This window comes from Biomphalaria glabrata, chromosome 6, assembly GCF_947242115.1.
Source record: "Biomphalaria glabrata chromosome 6, xgBioGlab47.1, whole genome shotgun sequence".
In the NCBI taxonomy this organism is placed as follows: Eukaryota; Metazoa; Mollusca; class Gastropoda; family Planorbidae; genus Biomphalaria; species Biomphalaria glabrata.
The window spans coordinates 21,907,654-21,932,355 of NC_074716.1; the positions used below are offsets into that span (position 1 = coordinate 21,907,654).

At 32.9% G+C, this 24,702-nt stretch overlaps 2 protein-coding genes and 1 long non-coding RNA gene across 15 annotated transcripts in view; 1 reads left to right on the forward strand and 2 right to left on the reverse strand.

Annotated features, from left to right (window-relative positions):
* Positions 1–227: 227 nt before the first annotated feature.
* On the reverse strand, positions 228–2,671 carry LOC106078802 (uncharacterized). Its single transcript, XR_001219891.2, has 3 exons — positions 2,511–2,671; positions 716–889; positions 228–331 (listed from the first exon to the last, which is right to left on the reverse strand). It is a non-coding gene; the product is annotated as an uncharacterized LOC106078802 (long non-coding RNA).
* An 828-nt stretch (positions 2,672–3,499) lies between these two features.
* LOC106078797 (uncharacterized) lies at positions 3,500–11,334 on the forward strand. 2 transcript variants are annotated; one of them, XM_013239823.2, is made up of 5 exons: positions 3,500–3,635; positions 4,590–4,757; positions 6,222–6,494; positions 9,697–9,867; positions 10,456–11,334. In XM_013239823.2, exons 2-5 carry the CDS (start codon positions 4,601–4,603, stop codon positions 10,734–10,736), a joined length of 882 nt encoding a protein of 293 aa, XP_013095277.2. In that variant the 5' UTR covers positions 3,500–3,635; positions 4,590–4,600; the 3' UTR covers positions 10,737–11,334. The 2 variants fall into 2 exon arrangements, with proteins under 2 accessions (XP_013095277.2, XP_055887957.1); XM_056031982.1 differs by lacking the exon at positions 3,500–3,635 and adding an exon at positions 3,828–3,849.
* A 925-nt stretch (positions 11,335–12,259) lies between these two features.
* LOC106078796 (uncharacterized) overlaps positions 12,260–24,702 on the reverse strand; it is a 36,886-nt gene continuing 24,443 nt past the window's right edge. For 4 of the 12 annotated variants that reach the window (XM_013239812.2, XM_013239819.2, XM_013239820.2 and 1 more), the window contains exons 7-19: positions 23,472–23,527; positions 20,650–20,835; positions 18,333–18,380; positions 17,993–18,082; positions 16,120–16,213; positions 15,685–15,762; positions 15,394–15,559; positions 14,952–15,034; positions 14,717–14,792; positions 14,344–14,432; positions 13,764–13,833; positions 13,175–13,303; positions 12,260–13,023 (exon numbers count right to left, since the gene is read on the reverse strand). In XM_013239812.2, the coding sequence (XP_013095266.2) occupies positions 12,937–13,023; positions 13,175–13,303; positions 13,764–13,833; positions 14,344–14,432; positions 14,717–14,792; positions 14,952–15,034; positions 15,394–15,559; positions 15,685–15,762; positions 16,120–16,213; positions 17,993–18,082; positions 18,333–18,380; positions 20,650–20,835; positions 23,472–23,527 (1,252 nt within the window). In that variant the 3' untranslated portion in view covers positions 12,260–12,936. The remainder of the gene's footprint in view (positions 13,024–13,174; positions 13,304–13,763; positions 13,834–14,343; positions 14,433–14,716; positions 14,793–14,951; positions 15,035–15,393; positions 15,560–15,684; positions 15,763–16,119; positions 16,214–17,992; positions 18,083–18,332; positions 18,381–20,649; positions 20,836–23,471; positions 23,528–24,702) is intronic. The other 8 variants (XM_013239813.2, XM_013239817.2, XM_013239816.2 and 5 more) reach the window with 8 other exon arrangements.

A 24,702-nucleotide genomic window follows, 5' to 3' on the forward strand; every position in this document is an offset into this window, starting at 1 on the left:
TTGAGTTGTTCACTTCCCAGTGTCCTTTGTTTCCATCGACTCACTGGATTAGCCAGTTCACATCTCTGGTTACTTTGTATTGCCTTGAAAGACACAAGGCTCTTCTTGTTTCACTGAAGATGTTTGATGTATCATTAATCGTAGAAACATGTTAAGTCTTAACTAAATGGTGGAGGCTTAGATGGAAAGGTTGAAAGCCAAGAAGAAAAAAAAAGAAAATATTGAAATAGTTACTTGCTCTAAGATACAGGTTTATTAGTTGCGGTTGTTTTTTTTTAACTTTGTTGCAAGTTTTTCTTACTTTAAGCTAGTCTGTCATGAGCAGTAAAACCTGGGTGGAAAATAACAACAAAATAAAGTTACAATAAGACTATATTAGCGCTTATAAAATGGTTGAGTTTTAATTAACATCTAGTAAATGCAGTGATGGTATTGAAAAAAATGGCAGGGGTTATTGGGTATTAACTTCAAATCAAAGAAAGTATACTGAATGACTAATACATATATGCCAAGATGAGAAGCTAACTTTGGGGAAGGGGGGGGGGGGGCAGCGCTACTCTCAGATTTCAGAGAAACTTGAGGTGCTGTACATGCCTGAGATCCATGGCTTCATCATTCTAATGGGAAACAGCTCACGTGCGGTTGTAAAAAAAAAAACAACCTGGAAAGAATTATAGAAAACAAAATTGCAATACATATACGAGACAATTTGTACCTGACAAGTTGACTCAACTTCAACCAATCGTGGCACATTTGTCAAAGCAGATAATGTCACTCAATCCGCATGACTGTAGACAAAAAGCTCTTTTGACGGATACATTTCTGCCACTGAAGAGCTTGCATGTATTCCTACATGTGTCGTCTTGACACAGCATACACAGGTCTAGGCCTGACACAAAACATATCTTATTAATAGCATGGACAGGTCTAGGACTGACACAAAACAGTATCTTATTAGTTTGACATATTAGGCTTGTCACGGTTTTGAACAAACGACTACATTATTCGAACAGATTGCCTCGGCTCACTTTCCTCTCATTCAGACAAGTGTTCACAAACCTGCCAATAGGCTACAAGTGCGTGTCCCCATTTCCATTTTACACCACAGAAACGTCACTAAGCTTTAAACAATCAAACCAATTAGCCTACTAGATCCATTTTGAAAAAAAAAATTTTTTTTACAAATACCGAAGACGAACTTATTCTGCACCTTTTAAATCGCGAAATTCTTCTTCAGCACCTATGTTTCTACAATGTATATAGAATTTATAGATCTAGATTTATAATACATTGCGTAAACAAATGAACTAAGTAGGCCTAGACACCCAGAGGAATGCTGCCATGGTAACGACATTTTTTGCTCTAGTGACTCACAGAAATGATCACGATGGAGAACTGTTAGCCTTCTGACCACGCAATAGTCATCTTCTAGGCAAACATCTAACTTCTGACCCCGCAATATAGTCATCTTCTAGGCAAACATCTAACTTCTGACCACGCAATATAGTCATCTTCTAGGCAAACATCTAACTTCTGACCACGCAATATAGTCATCTTCTAGGCAAACATCTAACTTCTGACCACGCAATATAGTCATCTTCTAGGCAAACATCTAACTTCTGACCACGCAATAGTCATCTTCTAGGCAAACATCTAACTTCTGACCCCGCAATATAGTCATCTTCTAGGCAAACATCTAACTTCTGACCACGCAATATAGTCATCTTCTAGGCAAACATCTAACTTCTGACCACGCAATATAGTCATCTTCTAGGCAAACATCTAACTTCTGACCACGCAATAGTCATCTTCTAGGCAAACATCTAACTTCTGACCACGCAATATAGTCATCTTCTAGGCAAACATCTAACTTCTGACCACGCAATATAGTCATCTTCTAGGCAAACATCTAACTTCTGACCACACAATAGTCATCTTCTAGGCAAACATCTAACTTCTGACCACGCAATAGTCATCTTCTAGGCAAACATCTAACTTTTGACCACGCAATAGTCATCTTCTAGGCAAACATCTAACTTCTGACCACGCAATATAGTCATCTTCTAGGCAAACATCTAACTTCTGACCACGCAATATAGTCATCTTCTAGGCAAACATCTAACTTTTGACCACGCAATAGTCATCTTCTAGGCAAGCATCTAACTTCTGACCACGCAATATAGTCATCTTCTAGGCAAACATCTTTCTGAACACACAATAGTCATCTTCTAGGCAAACATCTAACTTCTGACCCCGCAATATAGTCATCTTCTAGGCAAACATCTAACTTTTGACCACGCAATAGTCATCTTCTAGGCAAACATCTAACTTCTGACCACGCAATATAGTCATCTTCTAGGCAAACATCTAACTTCTGACCACGCAATATAGTCATCTTCTAGGCAAACATCTTTCTGAACACGCAATAGTCATCTTCTAGGCAAACATCTAACTTCTAACCACGTAATAGTCATCTTCTAGGCGAAGGTATAAGAATAAAGTGAGATTACCTAAGCCTGCTGATACACAAGTCAGAGCTACGGCCATAAAAATTACTACAATTAATTTCATCTTCCTTAAGTTGAGAGCTGTTAAGTCTACTGGAATCACTGTTTCTTTTTTCCCATCTGTAGCTGTCTATGACATTTTGTGTTTTTATAGGCCTACTTATCTCTATGACACTTTGTGTAGGCCTATTTATATGCCTACTTATCTGGAAAATGAGACTAAAGTATCTTAGAATATTCTGATTTGAAAATCACAATAATTATTCATGGGACTCAGAATAACAAAAGAAATTGGGGTCGTGGTGGCTGAGCGTTAAGCGCTTTGGCTTCCGAATTCCGAACCGAAGGATCCCGGGTTCAAATCTAGGTGAAAACTGGGATATTGTGATGTTAAGTTTACACAACTCAGATGGGTACCACCTTACATTACTTGGGGAAAGTAAATTTAAGGCGGTTGGTCGTTGTGCTGGGCACATAACACATTCGTTAATAATCGGCCATAGAAACAGATGAGCTTTATTATCGCAAGGTCTGAAAGGGTTACTTTGCCTTACTTAGTACCTAAAGTAGTTTCCTAGCCTGGTCCGAAACCCTTGCAAAATAGCCGGAGTCTTCATTGCATCAGTTTCCATCTGTCACCACTTGCACGAGGTGCTGCAAAGGACTTGAGGGGCTTTCTCTATGCGCAATCACTTATCTGGACAAGTTAGGGGGGGGGGAAGGGATATATCAGGGTAAATTTTACCTTAATCGGTTTTTAAATGCCTTATTTACAAGAGTAAAAACAAAAGGGAACGACCTGAATTCAAACTCAAGGCTCAACGCGTCTCTTCAAACCGACATACTAACCACTCTGCTAATGAGGTGCATATGACACTAGAAGATTGTATAGTTTTGTACTGCTTGTTTAAACGTTACAATTGGCAACCTTGAGCTCTTTTTTTCCTCCTTAGGCTTAGGTGCATTCGATTGGGTATTTCCGTTTTTTTTTTTTTTTTTTTTTTTTTTAAGAAATCGAAAGTAGTGCTTCAAGGAACATGTCTAGAATAGATTATTTATGATCAAATAGATGAATAGATGCTAGACTACTCTAGATCTACTAATTTTATAGATAAAGACGTTTTAATGGTAATATAAATATTCAGACTAGATCTATCACTGTGGGAACACAGAAAAAAGAACTGGATCGGATTAATATATAATTATATAGAATTATAGACTCTAGATCGTAGATCTAATCTGTAAAATTAAATTTAAATAATAAATAAAAAAAACACCGTATCTTGACAGTATCTGAGATGAGACATCATCAGACATGAGACTCATCCTGAGTAAACTGAGTGTAATTATAACTAGACTGTCTAGATCTATAACTTATTTTTATAAGATAAGATCATAGATGGTAAAGATGCTGGGAAGACCCATTCGAGCAAGATACTCATATTCGTGTTACATACATACATTTTCACATACATCTATCATACCACTTATGTGGTGAAGCTTTACATCTTTACTTATTTCTATATATAATGGAGGGTTTGTAAATAAACCAGAAGATATGAAGTATTAAATTCAATGAATAGATTATATGCCATTACAGTAACTAAGAATGAAAAAGCCAGACATTTTCACACTTTAGGCTAATGCCACATAGACAGATAACATGACTCAAAAGGAAAAAGGAAGACATGCTCTCCTTTTTCCTGACTTTTGGTAACCCTAAGTATGTATATACATCTAGAGCCATCTAGATCTAAATTCAGGTATACTTAAAGTTAAAAGAGTCATATTATATTTTAATAGTATCAATACCAAATTCTAGACTCTACTAGATCTAATAATCGAATTAGAGTTTAAAATTTGTAATTATATTCAGTAGTCAGTATATATATATATGAGATAAAAGCCTTGGCATCAGCTTGAACCATTATCCAGTACATGTCAAGACATTGCCCATTATGTGTTAAAATTTAGTCTTTGAAAATGATAAATTCATTCTTAATAAATTAACAAGAAAATGACTATTTGAAAGACATTTATCTATGACAAATAAATACCCTCTTTAAATTGAATTCTTTTCAGTTCATAATCTCATGGCTTTAACATTCATAGAGAAAGAGGGGGACTTGTTTACTTGTAGCAATACTGCAAGCTTAGCTCACTGTGTGAGTGAGGATTTGATCATGGGCAAAGGTATTGCTGTTGAATTTAAGAGGAGATTTGGACAAGTAGAGGAACTTCGTAAACAAAGTAATGTCTTTCTAATCAAATCATTTATCCATTATTTTTTATGATGATGTCAGAACTTTATACGCATATTATAAATATTATAGGCCTAATTATACTATTGACTTGGAAATGATTTGATCCTAATATAAAATAGTTTAATAATAAAATATGAAGAAACAAATAGACTTTAATTACTATAACAATAGTACAAAAACATATTTTGAGTATTTTTTTCATTCGACTGTGCAATATCAGAAAAAAAATCAAATACACTTCTCCATTGTTCTTTATTTATTAAAAATCAACATCTTCTACATTAGAAATCTGACACAAACTGAGACCATTCTTTATATTAGGCCTGAACACTGACCTGCAACATCGCAATCTGTGGGCTGTGGAGACCAATAGCTCGTTGCCGCGTCATACAGGCCTGTGATGTGACAGTGAGCTATTGGTCTCCACTGCCCACAGGATTGCAATGTTGCAGGTAAGTGTTCATGCCTTCTATAAGGATTGGTTTTGCTCAAGCTAATCAACATCTTCTGACTCAAACTATTACATTAAACCTAAGTTCCAATCTTCACAAACTTTTACTTGATATCTCCCACCATCCCCCCAGACAAATATAAGTACATCTTCATGCTCTTTGTAGTCAGTTAGGGGATTTGGGTAAGTACTGTCACCTTCCCCAGCATAATCCTTGTCAATGTCCTGTAATCTAAGTTGCAGAAATGCATGAAAGTTGAAATTTTATCAGAAATTGGGGACAATGAGGAATTTTAAAATGTACAAAAAGTCATGTCTAGAGTACAAACCATGGACCTCTGACTCAACACATCTGCTTAGCGTCAATACAAACATTGTAAACATATGACCATCAAAATAAAGAAAAAGAAACTTTCTGACTGCTAATGTTCACCAGTTCTGCAATTACTACCTAGAGTCAATTGCCATATCATTATTTAACGCCATTTTCTCGAATAAAAAAAAATTGAACCTAGTGCTGTCATTATATATGTAGCATGTACTCATCCTTCATTGTTTCAGTACTTAGCATCACATTGTATGTAAATCCATCAACTATAAGACTATGCTGAACAAAACTATTCCTCTAGAGTCTAGAACATATATGTATTTATTTAACCTATCCATCCCACCTTATCTCTTTACTTAACAACTCTACACATCATGAATAATTAACTACATATTCTGTACATATTCATTAACATTTAAACAATAAGAATAAACTAAACATTTATAGGGAAGAGTAACTCATTTATTCAGAAAAGCTATAGTAAACCCTATATTAGTTTTATTTTTCACTGTTTTAATGGTTGAAATCTCTGAATAAACCTATCTATTAATAAAATCAATATCAGTCAATAGTTTTTAAATAAAATTATTCATATACATTAAAGCTTATTATTTCTTTGAATTTATTTTTTTACTTTCAATGTTATTATCATTATTAATCTCTATATGAAGAATCTACAGTGGGACAATTTGCAGTTTTACAAGATGGAGAACGCTACATTTATTATCTTGTCACCAAACCCAAATATGATAAAAAGCCAAGTGAAGTAAATGTCAAATATTGCCTTCGAGAAATGCGAGACCACATTCTGCAGCATGGAGTTAAGGAGCTGTGTATGCCCAGGATTGGTTGTGGTCTTGATGAACTGGACTGGAAGAAAGTCAAAGAAATAATAAAAACTGTTTTTCAAGGATGTCCAATTACTGTGACTATATATCATCAAGGTAAGTTTGTTTGAATTGAACAAATGAAAACGTTAATAATAATAATAATAATAATAATTTTATTTATAAAGCGCTGTTAACAAACAAAATGTAGGCTCAAGGCGCTGTAATAACATTACAAACACAAACACGACATGTAAAATGACAATTAATCTAAAAAAGTTTTAAACAGATAGGTCTTAATGTTCTTCTTAAAAGTGGTGTAGCATGTTGTCTGTCTGAGATCAATGGGGAGTGAGTTCCAAAACTTTGGTCTGTGCACTGAAAAAGCCCGCAGATATCGAGTAATCAGTTGGCTAAGGTACAAGGGCATTTCAATGTTATATATGCACTGATGACAAAGTGTGGTGACCTTCTAATCGATTCTCGCTTTCACAGGAAGCCATGGAGCGTGCGCAAGAGCGTAGTAGCAGAATCTCGTCTTGTTTTTATAAGGACTATTCGTGCGACATTGTTCTGAATACGTTGCAGCTTGGCTATTTTGTCATCAGGTATACCTGCTAGCATGGCGTTGCAGTAGTCAAGGCAGGAGAGTATGAAGGCCACTGCTAGCGTTTTTATTGACTCCGTTGTTAAATATGCTCGGATCTGGCCTAATCTGCGCAGCTGCAAATAAAGACTCTTGTAGAGCTGACTTATGTGTGGGTCGAAAGATAGTGTTGAGTCGAAGAAAACTCCAAGATTCCACACTATATGGACATAAGGAACCTGGCAGTACATGATAAAAAGAGAATCTGTGTTTTCGACTTTTGAGACGTTGTTCCAAGTGCCAATCTTAATTATTTCTGTCTTGCCTTCGTTCATCTTGAGTTTATTATCAACCATCCAATCACTCACCCTTGCAAAGGTACCACTGATTTTCTCTGCCAGATGCGACACCTCTGAGGGTACTGAGGAATCGTATAACATTGACAATGTGACCCAATCTTTTCTTTGTAGTTATGTTGCTTTTTAAGTGGCTTGGATAATTTGTTACAGCTATACTCCTGTTACTTAAAAACAAAAACATTATTCATTGATTTTTTTTGTCTTTATAAGTCAAACCTTAAGCTTATTAGTGAGTGAAGAAACTAGAACTTTCCTAGGAATTGAATTGTTTCATTATTTTTCTGAAAGAGTTCAAAGAAAACTATGAAATGTAGGAACATTTTGTTTCTTTATAGGAAGTATTGTTGTTTGCATTGGTTTCTCATTTTTCTGTAGTAGTACAATTTGCTTTTAGAATTATTTAGACAACACATCAGTTTGAGCTAAGTTCATATTTGGTGTTTTGTCAGATTTGTCTTTATGTTTGGTTGCAAAGAAACACATTTTTCTGCTCATCTAAGGAGTATTAATTGAACAAAGAAAATGATAGAAATTGTTTTCTAAAGTGGTAGGGTCAAGTGTTTGGAACAAGATACAAAAATAAAATACTCAAATTTACTATTGATTCTATAGAAATAAGGTAGAGTAAAAATATTTAAAAAATTTAAAAAGAAAGGTAATGAAAAAGTCATTTACAGATTTTAAAAACTACCAACAATAAAAATCAAGAAATCTATTTGACAACACTTGACATGCTTACATTATTTGTTAACACTAGCTTATTTGAATGGTTTTCAATTTATTTACAAAGTTTATTTATAGATTTTCTCTGAGGACCTATTTTTAAAATATTTTTTTTGAAATCATTTTAATGGAAGATCAAATGGTTAAAAACCTTTCCTGGGGTATTTTCTTTATAAAACCCCAAGGTCAGACAGCATGCACTTTGTTAACCATTTGGACTACTTAGGATTATTTTGTTTTACTGCAAGAGAAGTAATTAAATTAAAAAAAAAGAAGACAAGAGATAAGAACCACACACATGAAAGAGACTCAAAGATTAGACTTAGAAATGTATCGTGACACACTTTATGAAGCTTTGTGATACCTAATGTTAAAGATTGACATAGTTAACTTTTTTAAAATTGTATATAAGTTCAGAAAAGTTGTCAGGCACACTTGGAAGGGGTAGACAGTTCTATACCTCTCAACCTCTTCCATTTTACAATATGAAGCTAGGCTCCTGTCTCTAATTAGTAAAGCATGTAATTGGTATTTCAATGTTTGCAGCCACAAAGTCAGAAGAACACAAACACACTTATCAGAGATAAGCAAGAATAAATAAAACTAAAGGAAAACTTTTAATTTTTTACTTTGAATTTTAAGTTACCTATTAATAATATGATTTAATTTGGTGTATTTTGTTTTTGTTTTAAGGATTTTCTTTCAATGTTAGCAGACTTGTCTCTTACTGTTTTAAGAATTTCATTTGTATTTAGAACTAACAGTTGTAAATATTTAAACAAAATAAAATATTTTTGATTTTTTTTCCACTACATTTTGTTTATTGTGTTAATTTTTTAATTGATTCATATTCTGCTTATTCATTTCAATTTCTTGTAGTTTTTTTTCAGTTTAGATTTAAAAAGCCATACTGTATACTGTTTACTTTGAAGATAGATTTAAATAAGATTATTTCATGATCACTAACAATATGAGTTTATAAAGCAAAAAAACATTTTTTCCTTTTATTTTCTTTGTTTAACTGAAATTGAACTGATTAAAATTTCAAATGTGCATCCAGAAATGAAGATTATTACATCCTAGCCAAATCCTCCTGCAGGACAGCAGGGGATGGCATTGTTCAGGATTCAAACCCAAGACCATTGCATACCACAATGCCATGCACAAATCCTAGTAATCATGAATGAAGTCCACTGTTTGTTATTAGGCTCAAGAGGTTCTCATATTATTTTAGTATTGAAATCTTTGTGCCAAGATGAACTATGATGAGCTGCAAGTATTGTTTTCATGCTGGAAAGTGGACACCATAAAGATTACTTAAATGGAACTGATAAGAAGGATATCAGAAAATCTCTTTAGTTTTGTCATCATATTAATAAAGTTTTAAAATGAAAAAAAAAAAGAAACAACAGCAAAATAACTTTAAAAAAAAATCCACTTGTAAAATAATAAATAAAGTTAAAATGGCTGAAATTTGACAACGAAGTATACACTTTCTGTTTATCATATATAATTTATTTCATAATAAGACAGTTTATATATAATGTAAGTTTATTAATATAATATAACATATTTATGTACTGAAATTTTGAAGTAGATATGAGATACTTGCTAACTTTACACTGTCTTATGTCTGCTGAGCATACTTTAGCCCCAGAAAACAACTCATCACAGTGTTTCACAGAAGTTGACGGAGATTTGTTTAACTGTCCTAGCACCTGGAGCATGGCACATGGCGTTGGAGAAGACTTGGTGATGAGGAAAGGCATTGCAGAGACATTTCTTAAAAGATTTGGCCAACTGGATCTGCTCAATAGTCAGAGTATGTTTCTTTACATTATTTAGTCATATGTCTCATTTTTTATGTTTAGATTTTTGTTGTTTTAATATTTTATTGCATGTTGTATGAGATGGTTGTCATTTTAAACATCTTTCATAGTAATTAAAAAAAAATATTGTGATTAGTGACAATAAATTTTAAAGTGGTTTGATTTAAAGAAAGAAATTAATACAAATAAAAAAAAATGGTTATTCCCAAATCTAGCTGCTATTTGTCATTCTCCCCATGACATAAGTATATGATTGAAAATTGGGTTTAGAACAGACTACTAGTTGGTCTGAACAAACTTCATTTGTATTGTTGAGGAGTTTGAATAGTATATCAGATGTGATTGTCTCATGAGTTAAATGTCAAATTCTTATTAGATTAGATTGATGACACATGCTATATCACTTTGAAAAGCCAAATTTAATACGCAGCCTACTCAGTAAATGCTTTCACTGTCAAAGTAGGAAATCAATCAGTTCAGAACACTCCTGCATATCGTGTTACTTATATTAATGGTGCAAACTTGTTGGGCATAAAATTAATTTTAAATTTAATTTGTGCATTATTGTTGTCTGTTACTAGAAGCCACAGTAGGCCAGTGTGCAGTTCTAAAGGACCAATCAAGATATATCTACTATATGATCATCAAAAAGTTGTGCAATCACAAAATCCAAGAGTCATCCCTGAGTCAGGCATTACTGTTCATGAGAGACCATTGCAAGATTCATGGCGTCAAACAGTTGGCTATGCCCAAGATAGGAACAGGATACAACAGTTTAGAGTGGGACAAAGTTAGGAGACTAATCAATGATGTCTTTGCACAAACTGACATTCATGTAACTGTCTACAATTATGTCAAATAATGCAGATCAGTGCCACATTTTTATGTTTTCATAGAATGTCATTCTAATACTAATCAAGATAATAGGTGACGCCACAGATGAGTAAATCATACTAACACATTGCATTACACACATGTGCACACATTGATGAGAGGGAAGTTGCAGACAAGCTTTTTCCAGGAGTATATATAAATATATATTTGTGTATATATGTATTTGAGTGTGTATACAAAATACATGCTTAGTTGTTGTTTTTTTTAAAGTAATAGTGTACACTTTTGGAAGACTACTAGCTGTTACACTTACGTATATATTTTAATATTATTATATTTTTTTTTTACATTCATGTTACAGAATATAAAATAAAAAATAGTTTTCATCACAGTTGGTAACTCCCCTGTACTACAATAGTATTACTATATAAGACTTTTTAATCTTGTTCTTGTTCTAAAAATGTTGTCTGTGTATGTAAAACAATTTTGCATTTTTAGTTTTGATAACAAAATGGTTCACCTCCACAAGTCCAAAAGTAACCATTGCACCTATTCTGATCAGATTTTCAATAGTGCTTTTAAGTTTGAGATCTAAATGTAATAGATAGACAAACAGCACACAAAAACCAAAAGGCTTTTCTTTATGGGGGCTGCTAATGTAGACCACTACATCTAATGTATATATGTAAATAAAATCCACAAGTGAATAACTCTATGTACATAGACCATTTTCTTGTCAATCTTTTCTTTAATTTTTTTTAGTTGGTGTGAACATATCAATATTATTCTCTTCTACTAGTAACTCATCATTTTAAGTGCAGCATTTTTTCTTCAGTCTATGAATTAATGTTAAAGAAATGTGCAATTGAAATCATTATGTCTATTTTGAACAATTTTATTACCAGCTGCTTTTCACTAACCAACAGCTGTTGGATTTGTAGCCAGATGATCATACCTTCAGTCTTGAGACTTCAAAGCCTCAATTCTAACACCTTCAGATCTTTAATAGTCCAGATGCCTGACAGACAGATTTGGATACATTGAAAACATGTGTTTTTTTTTGTTTGTTTTAATGCTTTGAGCTCTCTTCTATTGGAGATTAATAGTTTTTATGACAATACTTTACTCTCCTTTCTCTTTGATTAATTATTTCATTTTTTGGGTTGAAAATGTACACATAAATTTTATTATATGAACAAGACTTCACTTTTTCAAATCACTCTTGTTTATTTTTTTTTAAATCTAAAGAAACAAATAATTAAATAGTGGATAATTAATAAGATATCTGCTACATTTTCATAAACTCCAATGTAATCATCCTACCACTGGAAGTACTGAAAAGAACAACAGATTGGTTTCAAGGAATCACAGTGAAGTCAATACAATGTAACAACAGATTTGTATCAAGGAATCACAAGTTATAAAATGTAAGAGTTTCTGAGATCAAAAAGCTACAACTCATAATATCAATTCATTCACTAAGTAAATATATAGTACAATGCTTTTTAATTAAACTCTCTAATAGTTTTGAGATAATCTAAGGTTTTCTTAAAAAAAAAAAAATAATTGCATATAAAGTTGAACAAGAAATTTATTTTTAAAAACTAGAGATGAATAATTTAAATAAACTGAATGATAAAGGCACAGAAGAGTGTGAATCTCAGTTGTCTTTTGAATCCAATGAAATTCTGGAATGTTTATATTTCATGAATGGATATTTAGAATTGAATGTAGAGGAAGTAAATATTAAAATCACAAAAAATGTAATAACAATGTTCTGGCTCATATGATCTTGACACAAATAAGTTAATTAGTCTGATTTTCTACCTTATGTAGATGAAAGATCGTTGTTCTGTTGCTTGGGACATCAGGTACAAACTTCTTTATCGAAGTGAAATACATTTATTCTTTAATGTACACAAGTTTATAGAATGATTTGAATCAGTACGTCACAAAATAGGACCGAAAACATTTCAATAAACCAAATGACTGGAAACAAAGTTAACATATTCACATCACTGTGTAAACTTAACAGTAGCTAAAAATGATTGTACATAAATTTAACCCTGACATGATTTCATTCATTAATGACATAAGAGCAATAACTCTAAAGATATATTATACATCACAATAATACTGTTGGAACAAATCATATTCTAGTAACACAAGTTACAATCAATGTGTTGACTTCTAGACCACATAGGTTTTGTTTCCTACACTTTGAAGTTTCATACATCTGAGCTAGTTTTCTCCAAAGATAGGAAGAAAGGAATGTGAGCGATGTAAACACTTTTGCTGACTTGGTCTGGATGGTCCTGCAAGGAGACATTTTATAATGTAAACCGAAAAAAAAAATGTTTTGCTACAGAACAAATAACTTTTTACTATGTAGTTTTATTCAAATTGATTTGCCACAAGAATTTATACTATATACTGCAAAAACTAAATGTTCTTATCAATACAAACCAGAGATATGGACTCTAATGTTTTATTCCATAAGACTTGATCAAATGAAAATGTTGCAGAAAGTATTTTCCTCAAAGAATCAATGCTGATCTTGCTAGTGTTTGCTGTATCATTGTCCTGGAACTGACCCTGGGAGACAAATAAAACTAAGGTCATGTCCGAAATGTGAGATATTCAGGATAGGTTATGTACTATATTTAATAGCTACTAAATTTACAAGTTACTATATTTACTTATATAGTAATAGAAATCATTTTTTAAAACTGTTATTTAAAATGGTTTCAACTTAAAATGCCTTTAAAAAGAGTTGAGTCGAATAGTAAATAAATACAATGACAAGATGTGTCTGGAAAACTTCAATACATAGTTTAAGTTTGTTAATTTGTCTACACTGTAAAACAGGAAAAAAAAAGGAACATCTTTTCTACTACATTATTTTCTGTTGATCATATTTTGTTAAACTTAATATATTTATATATATATTACTACACTTTACCCACAGTCAAGGAGTGATATAACTTATTTACTAATACATAAAGGAATGATATAACTACTTATTAATACATAAAGTAATAATATAAATACTTACTACATATTTTTTTAACTCTTGAGGTAATGTCACCAAATCTATTGACTCAAAAGCCTCAGATGCCTTACCACTGATAAGTAAAGAATTAAAACATAATTTTTAAAAATATTTTAAATTATGAATAAATTTAAAGTACTTTACTGTTATTTAGCAATAATTTAAGACAAAGCATGGGAAAATATTATTTGAGGACAGGAAAATAGTTTTAATTTTAATGTATGATCCAAAAAATAATTTTTAAAACTTTTTTCTTAAAAAATGTCCTTATAGTTGATGCCCTATCAAGTGTTTTTTTTAAATAAATATTTCAACCTTTATTAGTTATGTAATGTAAGATAAAGTTTATTTTGTCATTAAAGACATTATATTATTGGAAATAGTAAGACATTTAATCTATCCTTGCCATAATTTGATCAGTAATGCTTAAGCTAAAATGGTAAGGAAAAAGTCTTTCAAAAACATTCTTACATGATAAAATCCCAGTTGAAAAACAAAAGCAAGACAAAGTCTGAGGGGCTTTTACCTCCTAGCGTAAATCTTGGGCATCATATTAATCAATATGAATAAATTTACATCTTACCTTAAACTTTCTATTGTTTTAGAAAGCTGATTCATTATCATAAACTCATCGATTCCAAAGGCTTCCATAGAGTTGATCATGTTGTACACCTAAAAATTATCAATGAGAAAGTTTTTTTTTTAAATAACAGAGATAAGTTGTTCCAAGTTTTGTTTTGTTTGAAATAATTCCTGTTGTTTAAAATCAAAAGTGCAACAGAGCATACTTTCCTGAAAACATAATCATGTCACAATTGTTTTTTTTACTTATACAGCTTTAAAATTTTGGTAAAGAAAAAAATGGTTACATTTAAGTACATAAGATGTGTGAGGTCTAAACATTAAAATGTATCTAACTTTTATAAGTAAAAAAAAATATTGTAACACAAGCCTACCTCTTCCATGAATTTTTCTTGTTTTTCAGAGAAAACTTTGGGTAACTGCATTTTTAATTGCTCATAGCCTAAATAACTGAGTATAATGAATAAAGCAAGACAGTCAAAATGACACTATGGTGAATCATCAAATGATTATTGCTTATATTTTATATATAAATCTTATATTTGATCTATTACATTGTCTTTGAAAAATCATTATAATTGAACAAAAATAAGCAAATTGTAAGCTGACCTATTGGATCCTGTATTTAGTCTATTGAAAGTCTGACTAAGCTCTTGTTCTTCATGTGTTTGTGGTTCCGTTAAATTTGTATCCTTAAAAGACAGACATTTAAACTTAGGAAAATGTCAATTGTGTTTATTGAGCTATTTTACTATTAAACCTCATTCAGTGCAAAACATTTTTTATTTACAAGCACAATTCCATCCTGGCTAAGAAAGGAAAGTTGGCCTGTATAATCTTGTAGGATTAAATTCAAACTTATCCTACTAGATCATAGTTGAAGTTTAGAGAAACTGGGTTCAACTGTTTTTAGGTAACACTTAATTTGTAGGATTTCTTAAAATTTCTACATAAAAAAAGGGACCTATAATACAGGCATACCGAGGTACTTTTTCCACAAGTAACTCAAACTACTAAAAAGAAAGTATGTATATGATCAAATCCCCACTACCTTTGGAGACTTTTGATGTTTATCATCCATGCTATCATCATCTTCAGCTTCTAACAAATCAAAATTGTTGGACATTCTAGATTTATTGAGATTTTCTGGTGTATCTCTGTTTTCTAAAGATGATAAACTTGGCCCACGACCTTCAGTTTGTTCTTTCTCTTGTGATCTGAAAAGTAGACAAAATATTTTTTATGTATTACTATTTGTTCCCCACACTTTGTCCTTTTATAATCACTGTAATTGTCTAGGATATATATATATAGGTGGTGGAGAGAAATTCTATCAACTCACTGTGAAGTTCTTGCCTGGTGAATGAAGATATTTCTTATTGGTTTCTTAGAGCTCATTTGCTCTGCCACTCCTCTTGTTCTAAGGTCATAAAATTACATCTTTTAATTATTTTACAATAAAAAATTAGTTGTTCTTTTTTTTTTGCATGCTTTATGTGTTTTACTTTTCAAAATCAGTTAAATTATTTTTAAATAAATGAAATTATCAATAGCCTATATAAAAAAAAAAATCAACAGGCATAATAATTATTATCTCCCTTGATACAGAAAAGTGATAGCTAAAAAAAAAGCAAGTTAATTTAGATAATTAAAATTTAAAATAACTTGAATAAAAATACAAAGAAAAAATAATTAACTTTAAACTCCATTGTATGATCATGTGAGCTATTCCTCATAGTCTAAATAATTATGTTTCAGAACAACACAAAAAACTAACATTAATTTATTCTTCTGTTTGATTGTCTGCTCCTGTGCTGGTGGTGGAGCTTGGGATTGAGCACGTGATAATGGAATGACATCTCTATGAAGCCCTGTAATTATTATAGGATAAGAAAATAAAAAAATTAATAAAAAAAATATCTGAAATAAATCTTATAAAGAAGGTTTATTATCAAGATTTGAACCACTTTTTTACCCTTATTTCTTTCGACACCTGTGGCCGTTGTAGGGTGGGCCTACATGAGCTTTAACAAGAATAAAACTTTAATGAAATCCAAAGGGTTATGAGAAATAAGAATAATTTTATTCTGTGTTTTTTTGTTGTTTTTTTTTTTAGCCTGCTTTTTAAACTATATAGGCCTAGTAAAAAAAAAACATACAGAAAATGTAAATAGAAAAAATCACTTTAGCAAATATTAAGCAATAAAAACTTTACATTTTTGTGTTAATTTCAGCATATTGTTAATAGTTAAATCAGTTGCCAGCACTAGAAAGAAAATGATGATGCATCAAGTTAAAAACAAATTAAAACAAAATGAGGAAAACTGCTGAATGTTTTATAATAATACATGCATACATCAAGTACACAGTCACAAGTATAATAATAAAAATAATAAAAGCTTATATTGAAATATATCTGTATTACACAAGACAGTTTCATACGTAAGAAAAAATCTGTTTGCAGATGGACAACAAATCTGTATAGTATACTTTTAGCAAACTCACTTACGATTACCCTTAGAAGGCTGATGACCAAGTTAATAAAACGTTCACACTTCAGTTTATATTCATAAAAGAAAGCTAGAAATGACTTTAATCCAAGTTCCAAACATATATAATATAGAACAACTGAATGAATGTTAAAATTAGAACTTAGCTAAAGTGTAGCTATACTGAGATCAGGGTTCAAAATAAAGTTGGAAGTAGGGAGAGAATTGTATTCAGTCTTTGCACACACTTATTAAATGTTCTTTTTTTAAATCTAGATTCTACATTTCCTGTGTAAATAACATACCCTCATTCAGGACTCAATGGTCCATCAAATAAAAAAGTAAAACCAATTTAAGTAGTCTACTGTAGGCTATACATAGCTCTAATGTAGACATGCTTACACAGTCCCAACTATGCCAGGATATCTAAAGAGTTGGACGAAATCAGTGACATTAAACAGACTAGTGTTACAAATACTTTCTTTCCCACAAGTCAAAATAAAACTAATATGGGGCCAATGGTGAGGGGGGGGGGGAGGGGGATAATGCCATTAGTGATTTAAATAAATGCAAAAAAAGTGTTTTCAATCAATCAATGACATTTTCATGATAAGTACATAACAAATACAATATTTTAAGTCAGATATTTAGAGTAAATTACACACAAGAAATTTATTCAACTGGTTCATGATAACTGTGTCATTAAAAAATTATCTGTGTCATAAAAAATACATGCTGTAACTCAAATCAGTATGCAGTATTACAAAATAAATGAAGGATATAATTTCCTCTATGAGTCCAGTTCATCTCTTAAAGGATATAACTTAAGTCATTCTAATTTCAAACATGATGGTAAAAAAAAAACTCTGAAAAAATTAATGTTTGAGGAATTTTTACAGCTTTAATAATTGAATTAGTTTTTGCATTTCTACTGAATATTAATTGCATTAGTTTTTGTGTTTCTACTGAATATTAATTGTATTAGTTTTGTTATTAGTTTTGCATTGAACAAACAAAAGTGTTAGCATAACTGTTAAAAATATTACAACTAAAAATAGCCTTTTGGTGATGGACTCAGAATTGTAATGCATGCTTGTGTATTTTATATAGCTAATTTTAGTCTACATCTCTATTAAAAAAAAATGTGTGAAAATAACTGACGCCCTTGGAATCCAAGTCTGGCTGAAATATTTGATATAGTGCGTCTCTCTTGAAACATTGATATTCTTGGGTCTTGCTGACTGCCGTCTGCTAGATGATGATGATGATTGCAATATATGTACACTTTTGAAATTATATTTTAAACTTTTAGAGATGAAAATGTTAGACCTATAAGTGTATTTTTAGTTAGTAACTTTATAAAGTCATAGGTGTAACCAAACAATAACCACTTTGTCACAGTTTGAACAAAAATATACTACTAAACATATATGTTTGTTGAAGTCTAACACTAAAGTCATTGGTGGGGATTATACACTGTGTGATATAAGTGGCCACTTACTCCATGTGACTGTACTCCATGGTGTTGTAGGACTATAGAGTGATGAGCCTTGATAAAGGGAATGGAGAATTGGTTGACAGATTGACTTTGGTAGTTAGGAGACATTTTACAAAATACATTTAGCAAGGTAACAATTTACATATAGGATAAAGACACATTCATCGCTAAGCCTAATCTACATATCAATGCATATCAATATCATGTAGGCCTAAATGAAACCCATCATAAAGGTTAAAACATCCACTGGAGATAGCAATAGGTCGATCAAATTTAAGAAAGTCTATTTTTATTAAATACTTTTGTAGGTTAAAGACAGCAAAGATTTTTAAAACTAAAATATAGAGAATAAAGTTCTATAGCTATATGAATACCCTTGCTACAGATTGGGACAATGTAGGAATGGTTGTTACTTCTGAATGATTAGTTTCAGAAATAATAGGAACATAGAAGTGGAACATACTAATGTCTTTTTTTCTTTCTTTGGCAATCTCTTCCAATAGGCCTAAGTTCACTTGATTGATAATATCCATTGAAAATCATCCTTTAAAATAAAAATATTTCTTAAAATGTTTTTGTTATTTGTTTTGCTGTTAATTATGACAGTAGAAACCGCCAGATCTGCGACAACCACAGAGGAATATCTCTTCTCTCTATTGCTGGGAAAATCCTTGCACGCATCCTACTAAACCGGCTCATGCAACACATAGAATATGGTCTACTACCAGAAAGCCAGTGTGACTTCAGAAAAAAGCGTGGAACCATTGACATGATCTTTGCAGCAAGGCAGCTCCAGGAAAAATGCCAAGAACAAAATGCTGACCTGTTCTCAATATATGTCGACTTAACAAAGGCATTCGACACTGTTAGCAGAGAAGGACTCAGGAAAATCATGTCAAAGTATGGCTGTCCACAAAAATTCATAACCATGGTGAGACTATTTCATGATGGCATGAAGGCTCGTGTCCAAGAAAGTGGAGAACCATCAGAGCCCTTCGAAGTATCAAACGGGGTAAAACAAGGCTGTGTCCTAGCACCTACACTGTTCAGTATCATGTTCTCCGCTATGCTGACAGATGCATTCACAAATAGAGAAAACAACGGGATAAATATATCATACAGATTTGATGGTGGCCTATTCAACCCGAGGCGGCTTAAAGCAAAATCAAAAACAAATGCAGCAGTAGTCAGAGACTTGCTATTTGCTGACGACTGTGCCCTAAATGCCTGCTCTGAAAACGATCTGCAGAGCATCGTCAGTGACTTCTCAAGAGCATGCTCAGACTTTGGCCTTACCATCAATACGAACAAGACTGAAGTCTTATATCTACCTTATATCTACTGGGAAAGCCTACTCGGATCCAAGCATCACTATAAATGGACAGGATATAAACGCAGTGGACAAATTCACATATCTTGGCAGCACACTCTCCAGAAATGGAAAAATCGATAGTGAAATCGACCTGCGTATCGCCAAGGCCAGTGCATCCTATGGCAGACTGTCTAAAAATGTCTGGAACAGACGTGGTATCACCACAAACACAAAGCTAGGGGTCTATAGAGCCGTCATCCTCCCTACATTGCTCTAGATCTAGTTTATACTAAAATAGACTAGATTAAGATGTAGAATTTCAATTTCTAAACTTAAAGTGTAAAAAAAAAGTGTAGATTTTCATTTCCAAACGTTTTGATCAATATTGTAATGTTTTAATATACTAAAACTAATCTACTATTTTTTTATTAAATTTAAATTTACGGCAAATGAATCTTTGAAACATTATTACTTTTGACCATCGGATGGCTGCCTGGTCGTGCGGTTTGCGCGCTGGACTGTCGTTCAGATTTATGGATGGCCCAGGGTTCAAACCCTGCCCGCTCCCATCCCCCGTCGTCCTGCGGGAGGTTTGGACTAGGAAGTAATTATCTTCAACTCTGAAGGAACATCCGAAACGTGTAAAACATTTTACATCAAAATTAAATCATCTCTTGAATATTATTTGCGAATATGCAGATCCGACAGGGATCCGACTTCGACGGGGGCCGCCTCTGAGTTTGTGTAACACAAACTCTCTTTGTAATCTTGTTATTTTTTATTATTGTGTACATTTTTTTTGTAATTGTAATACAGATGAAAGTATTGGCTTTTTAATCATTTAGGAACTTTTTATTTCAAATAATGATAATTGCTTATTTCAATTCAGTCACAATTATTTGCCAAAATTAACTCACTTGTTTGATTGAATAAAAAGTCAGGTGGGAATGATATCAAAAGCTATCAAGTCAGTTGAATGATTGCAAATAATGATGTGAAGTAACCAACCTGTGGACTCTGTTCTTGGAGGGATAGATGGAAGTCTTGGATGTTTTTTGAAGGAACCATAACTCATTGTGTTCATCCCTCTGTCTAAAGAGGTGAGGTCCCGAAACATTCTCGGTAGATGGTGCTGCAGTGGTTCAGAGATGCGATGAGGTAGATGTTGAAATGGATTGGGAGCAGACTGGGATACTGTAAACAACATTCAAACTGAGCAACTAGGTCATTGTTGTGCTGTCAACTCTATTTCAAATATAAATAACCATTTCCTAACTTTTTAAAATAATAAACATCCATAAGGGGAAATAACAATAAAGGGAAACTACTCTTCTCCCCCTATAAAGCTTTTGTTTTGGGTGGTGGGAGTGGTCGAATATCATCCGTTTATAGCGCCATTCCGTAAAAGTTATCAAATTCCAATTCGACCAGATTTTCCATTCGGCTATCACCCGCTGCTACGTGTTTTTAATCCTATCAGTAGAAGTAAGATGACATCTGAACGGATCTGGATCTTAACAGTCGTTCAAGTGAGAGCTCCTCCTTGTGAGCTCACAGAATGTTCCTAAATGGATTGTCTTTGTCATTCTTATACGGAGCACATCCCATAATACGGGCCAGTATCGTAGAAGTGGCATTGTCTCTTTACTGGCCATAGTGACCAAAACACCACGAAGTCTACTCTCTAATCCTGACATTTTATGCCCATAAAAGAAAGCTGGCACTAGAACTAAATAGCAGAGAAGTAGCAGAACTTCTCTACAGCAGAAGTAGATTTTTATGTGGAAACAAAGAGATTTATTCCAACAAACCCATAATCTCTAGACACAGTGTATAGAAATACAAAATATTATTAACCACCCAAAATCAGCGTCTCAGATCAAAATTTTATTATTTTACATTAAACCTTGCGCGGACACTCTGGCGTTGTACAGGGACCGCCAAATCAAAGAGAAGCAAAAAGACTTATTCCAACAAACTCATTTGAATGCGCATTGAAATAAAGAGACATATTCCAACAAACTCATTTGAAGGCGCATGGCAACAAAGAGACTTATTCAAAACAAACTCATTTGAAGGCGCATGACAACAAAGAGACTTATTCCAACAAACTCATTTGAAGGCGCATGGCAACAAAGAGACTTATTCCAACAAACTCATTTGAAGGCGCATGGCAACAAAGAGACTTATTCCAACAAACTCATTTGAAGGCGCATTGAAACAAAGAGACTTATTCCAACAAACTCATTTGAAGGCGCATGGCAACAAAGAGACTTATTCCAACAAACTCATTTGAAGGCGAATTGAAACAAAGAGACTTATTCCAACAAACTCATTTGAAGGCGCATGGCAACAAAGAGACTTATTCCAACAAACTCATTTGAAGGCGCATTGAAACAAAGAGACTTATTCCAACAAACTCATTTGAAGGCGCATGGCAACAAAGAGACTTATTCCAACAAACTCATTTGAAGGCGAATTGAAACAAAGAGACTTATTCCAACAAACTCATTTGAAGTCGCATGGCAACAAAGAAACTTATTCCAACAAAATCATTTGAAGGCGCATGGCAACAAAGAGACTTATTCCAACAAACTCATTTGAAGGCGCATGGCAACAAAGAGACTTATTCCAACAAACTCATTTGAAGGCGCATGGCAACAAAGAGACTTATTCCAACAAACTCATTTGAAGGCGCATGGCAACAAAGAGACTTATTCCAACAAACTCATTTGAAGGCGCATGGCAACAAAGAGACTTATTCCAACAAACTCATTTGAAGGCGCATGGCAACAAAGAGACTTATTCAAAACAAACTCATTTGAAGGCGCATGGCAACAAAGAGACATATTCCAACAAACTCATGTGATGGCACTCAATCCACCATTCTATATAACCAAGCTGTTCTGAACTTTTAACCTATTGCCTGGTCGTGTGGTATGCTGCCGTCGTCCCGCGGGATGTAGATTATCTTTCAGGTCTGAATGAACATTCAAAACGTAAAACCGAGAGGCTTGACTACCAACCAAGGGGGCTTGACTACCAACCATTTTTCTTCTTTTGTTTTTCAAATATTGCATAAGCTAAATGTAAAGCTTCGTTTCGGTGTGGTGGACTCAAGTTTTCAAGTACTCACATAGGCTAAATGGATTTTCTACACACTGAGCCATTTTGTCAAATACGTCTTTGTATTGTAGTATTGCTCAGTTGAATTCTTTGTATAACCCCGAGGCTTGGCTGTGTATTACGTGCCTATTATCTCACGTGCAGTTGATGATATAAGTTTCCTAATATTTTAGGCCTACGGCTTTTAGCAATCAATAATAAAATGTTATAAGAAGCATTCAGTCCATCGTCTTCTCGTTTAATCTCCAAGACACAGTGTATCGAAATACAAAATATTATTAACCACCCAAAATCAACGTCTCAGATCACAATTTTATTATTTTACATTAAACCTTGCGCGGACTCTCTGGCGTTGTACAGGGACCGCCAAATCAAATTTTCTCCACGGAATCCTGAATGATACCGCGAACCCCTGGAGGTCCGCACGGACCACTTTGGGAACCACTGAGATACACTCAGTCTATCTTATCTTATCTTCTTATGTAATACAGACGTTACTTCAAAAGGAAGATGATAATTTCATACGCGTAATACATTTAGTCATGCATATTAACCAATGACCTAAATTCTGCTAAGTCACTGGTTTTAACTGAACTAATTTGAGATTTATTACAGTGTTGTGAATGTCACGTGACATGAAAATACATTAGCTAATAAGATTGGCTCATTTGTATCAGCTATATATAGCTATGTAGTAGACTTACATTCCTCTTCTAAGTCATTGGGTAATGGGTGTCTCGGATGTAAGGACATGTGGTTGCTGAAATAGAAGAAATAAACTCTAGAAGAAAACACGTAGCCTACGAACAGATGTACATACAAAATATGTTCAAACAGATGTACATACAAAAGATGTTCAAACAGATGTACATACAAAATATGTTCAAACAGATGTACATACAAAATATGTTCAAACAGATGTACATACAAAATATGTTCAAACAGATGTACATACAAAAGATGTTCAAACAGATGTACATACAAAATATGTTCAAACAGATGTACATACAAAATATGTTCAAACAGATGTACATACAAAATATGTTCAAACAGATGTACATACAAAATATGTTCAAACAGATGTACATACAAAATATGTTCAAACAGATGTACATACAAAAGATGTTCAAACAGATGTACATACAAAAGATGTTCCAACGACATTAGATAATTTCTGACTTCATAGTGGACTAGATAAAGAATGACACGATGTTTTTTTTTATTACTATTCCTCTTATCAGCTTGCAAATTCTACATGGGTTAAAAAACAACAACACCTGAACACTGAGGGGACACGAATCTCGAAAACGGCGCTAATGATTTCCTAGTTTATATATATCTTTGGAAAAAAAATCCTAGTCAGTTGGCCACACAAGGAAAACTAAGGTTTGAACGTTATAATTTTTCAAGATTAAATTTGGCTTACGTCTTTTTATTTTGAACTAATGTGACCAGACATCCTGACATAGGCGTGACAGTCCCGCTTTGGACCGTCTGTCACGCTTTTCATAAAATGTTTTGGCGGGACCGCTTTTATAAAATAAAGTAGATCAATATCACACTTTTATTTTAAAGTCTTTCTTAATCTTTCAACAAATAATTTCAAAGTACCGCCTTGTGGTGCTTTCTTCTTATTAAGAGCAAAGTAATCCCTTGTACACAAAGTCAACAGCTTCATAAAGGAGGAATTGTCTTTTTGTTTTGTCTTTTTACAAAAATGTGGGTAATTTTAGTAAGATAGTTCTCTTTGTCCAACTTCATCGTCAAAATTGTTCAAATCACAAACATTTGACTGTGACAGGTGGGGAAATGTGACGTGTGTTTGGCGCGTTTTATGTCTAGGGGATGATTATTTTTAAAGCTATAACACACCAACCTATCAGCATATGAATCGGGAGCAGACACGCAACGAGACAAGCAATGAAAGATAGATAC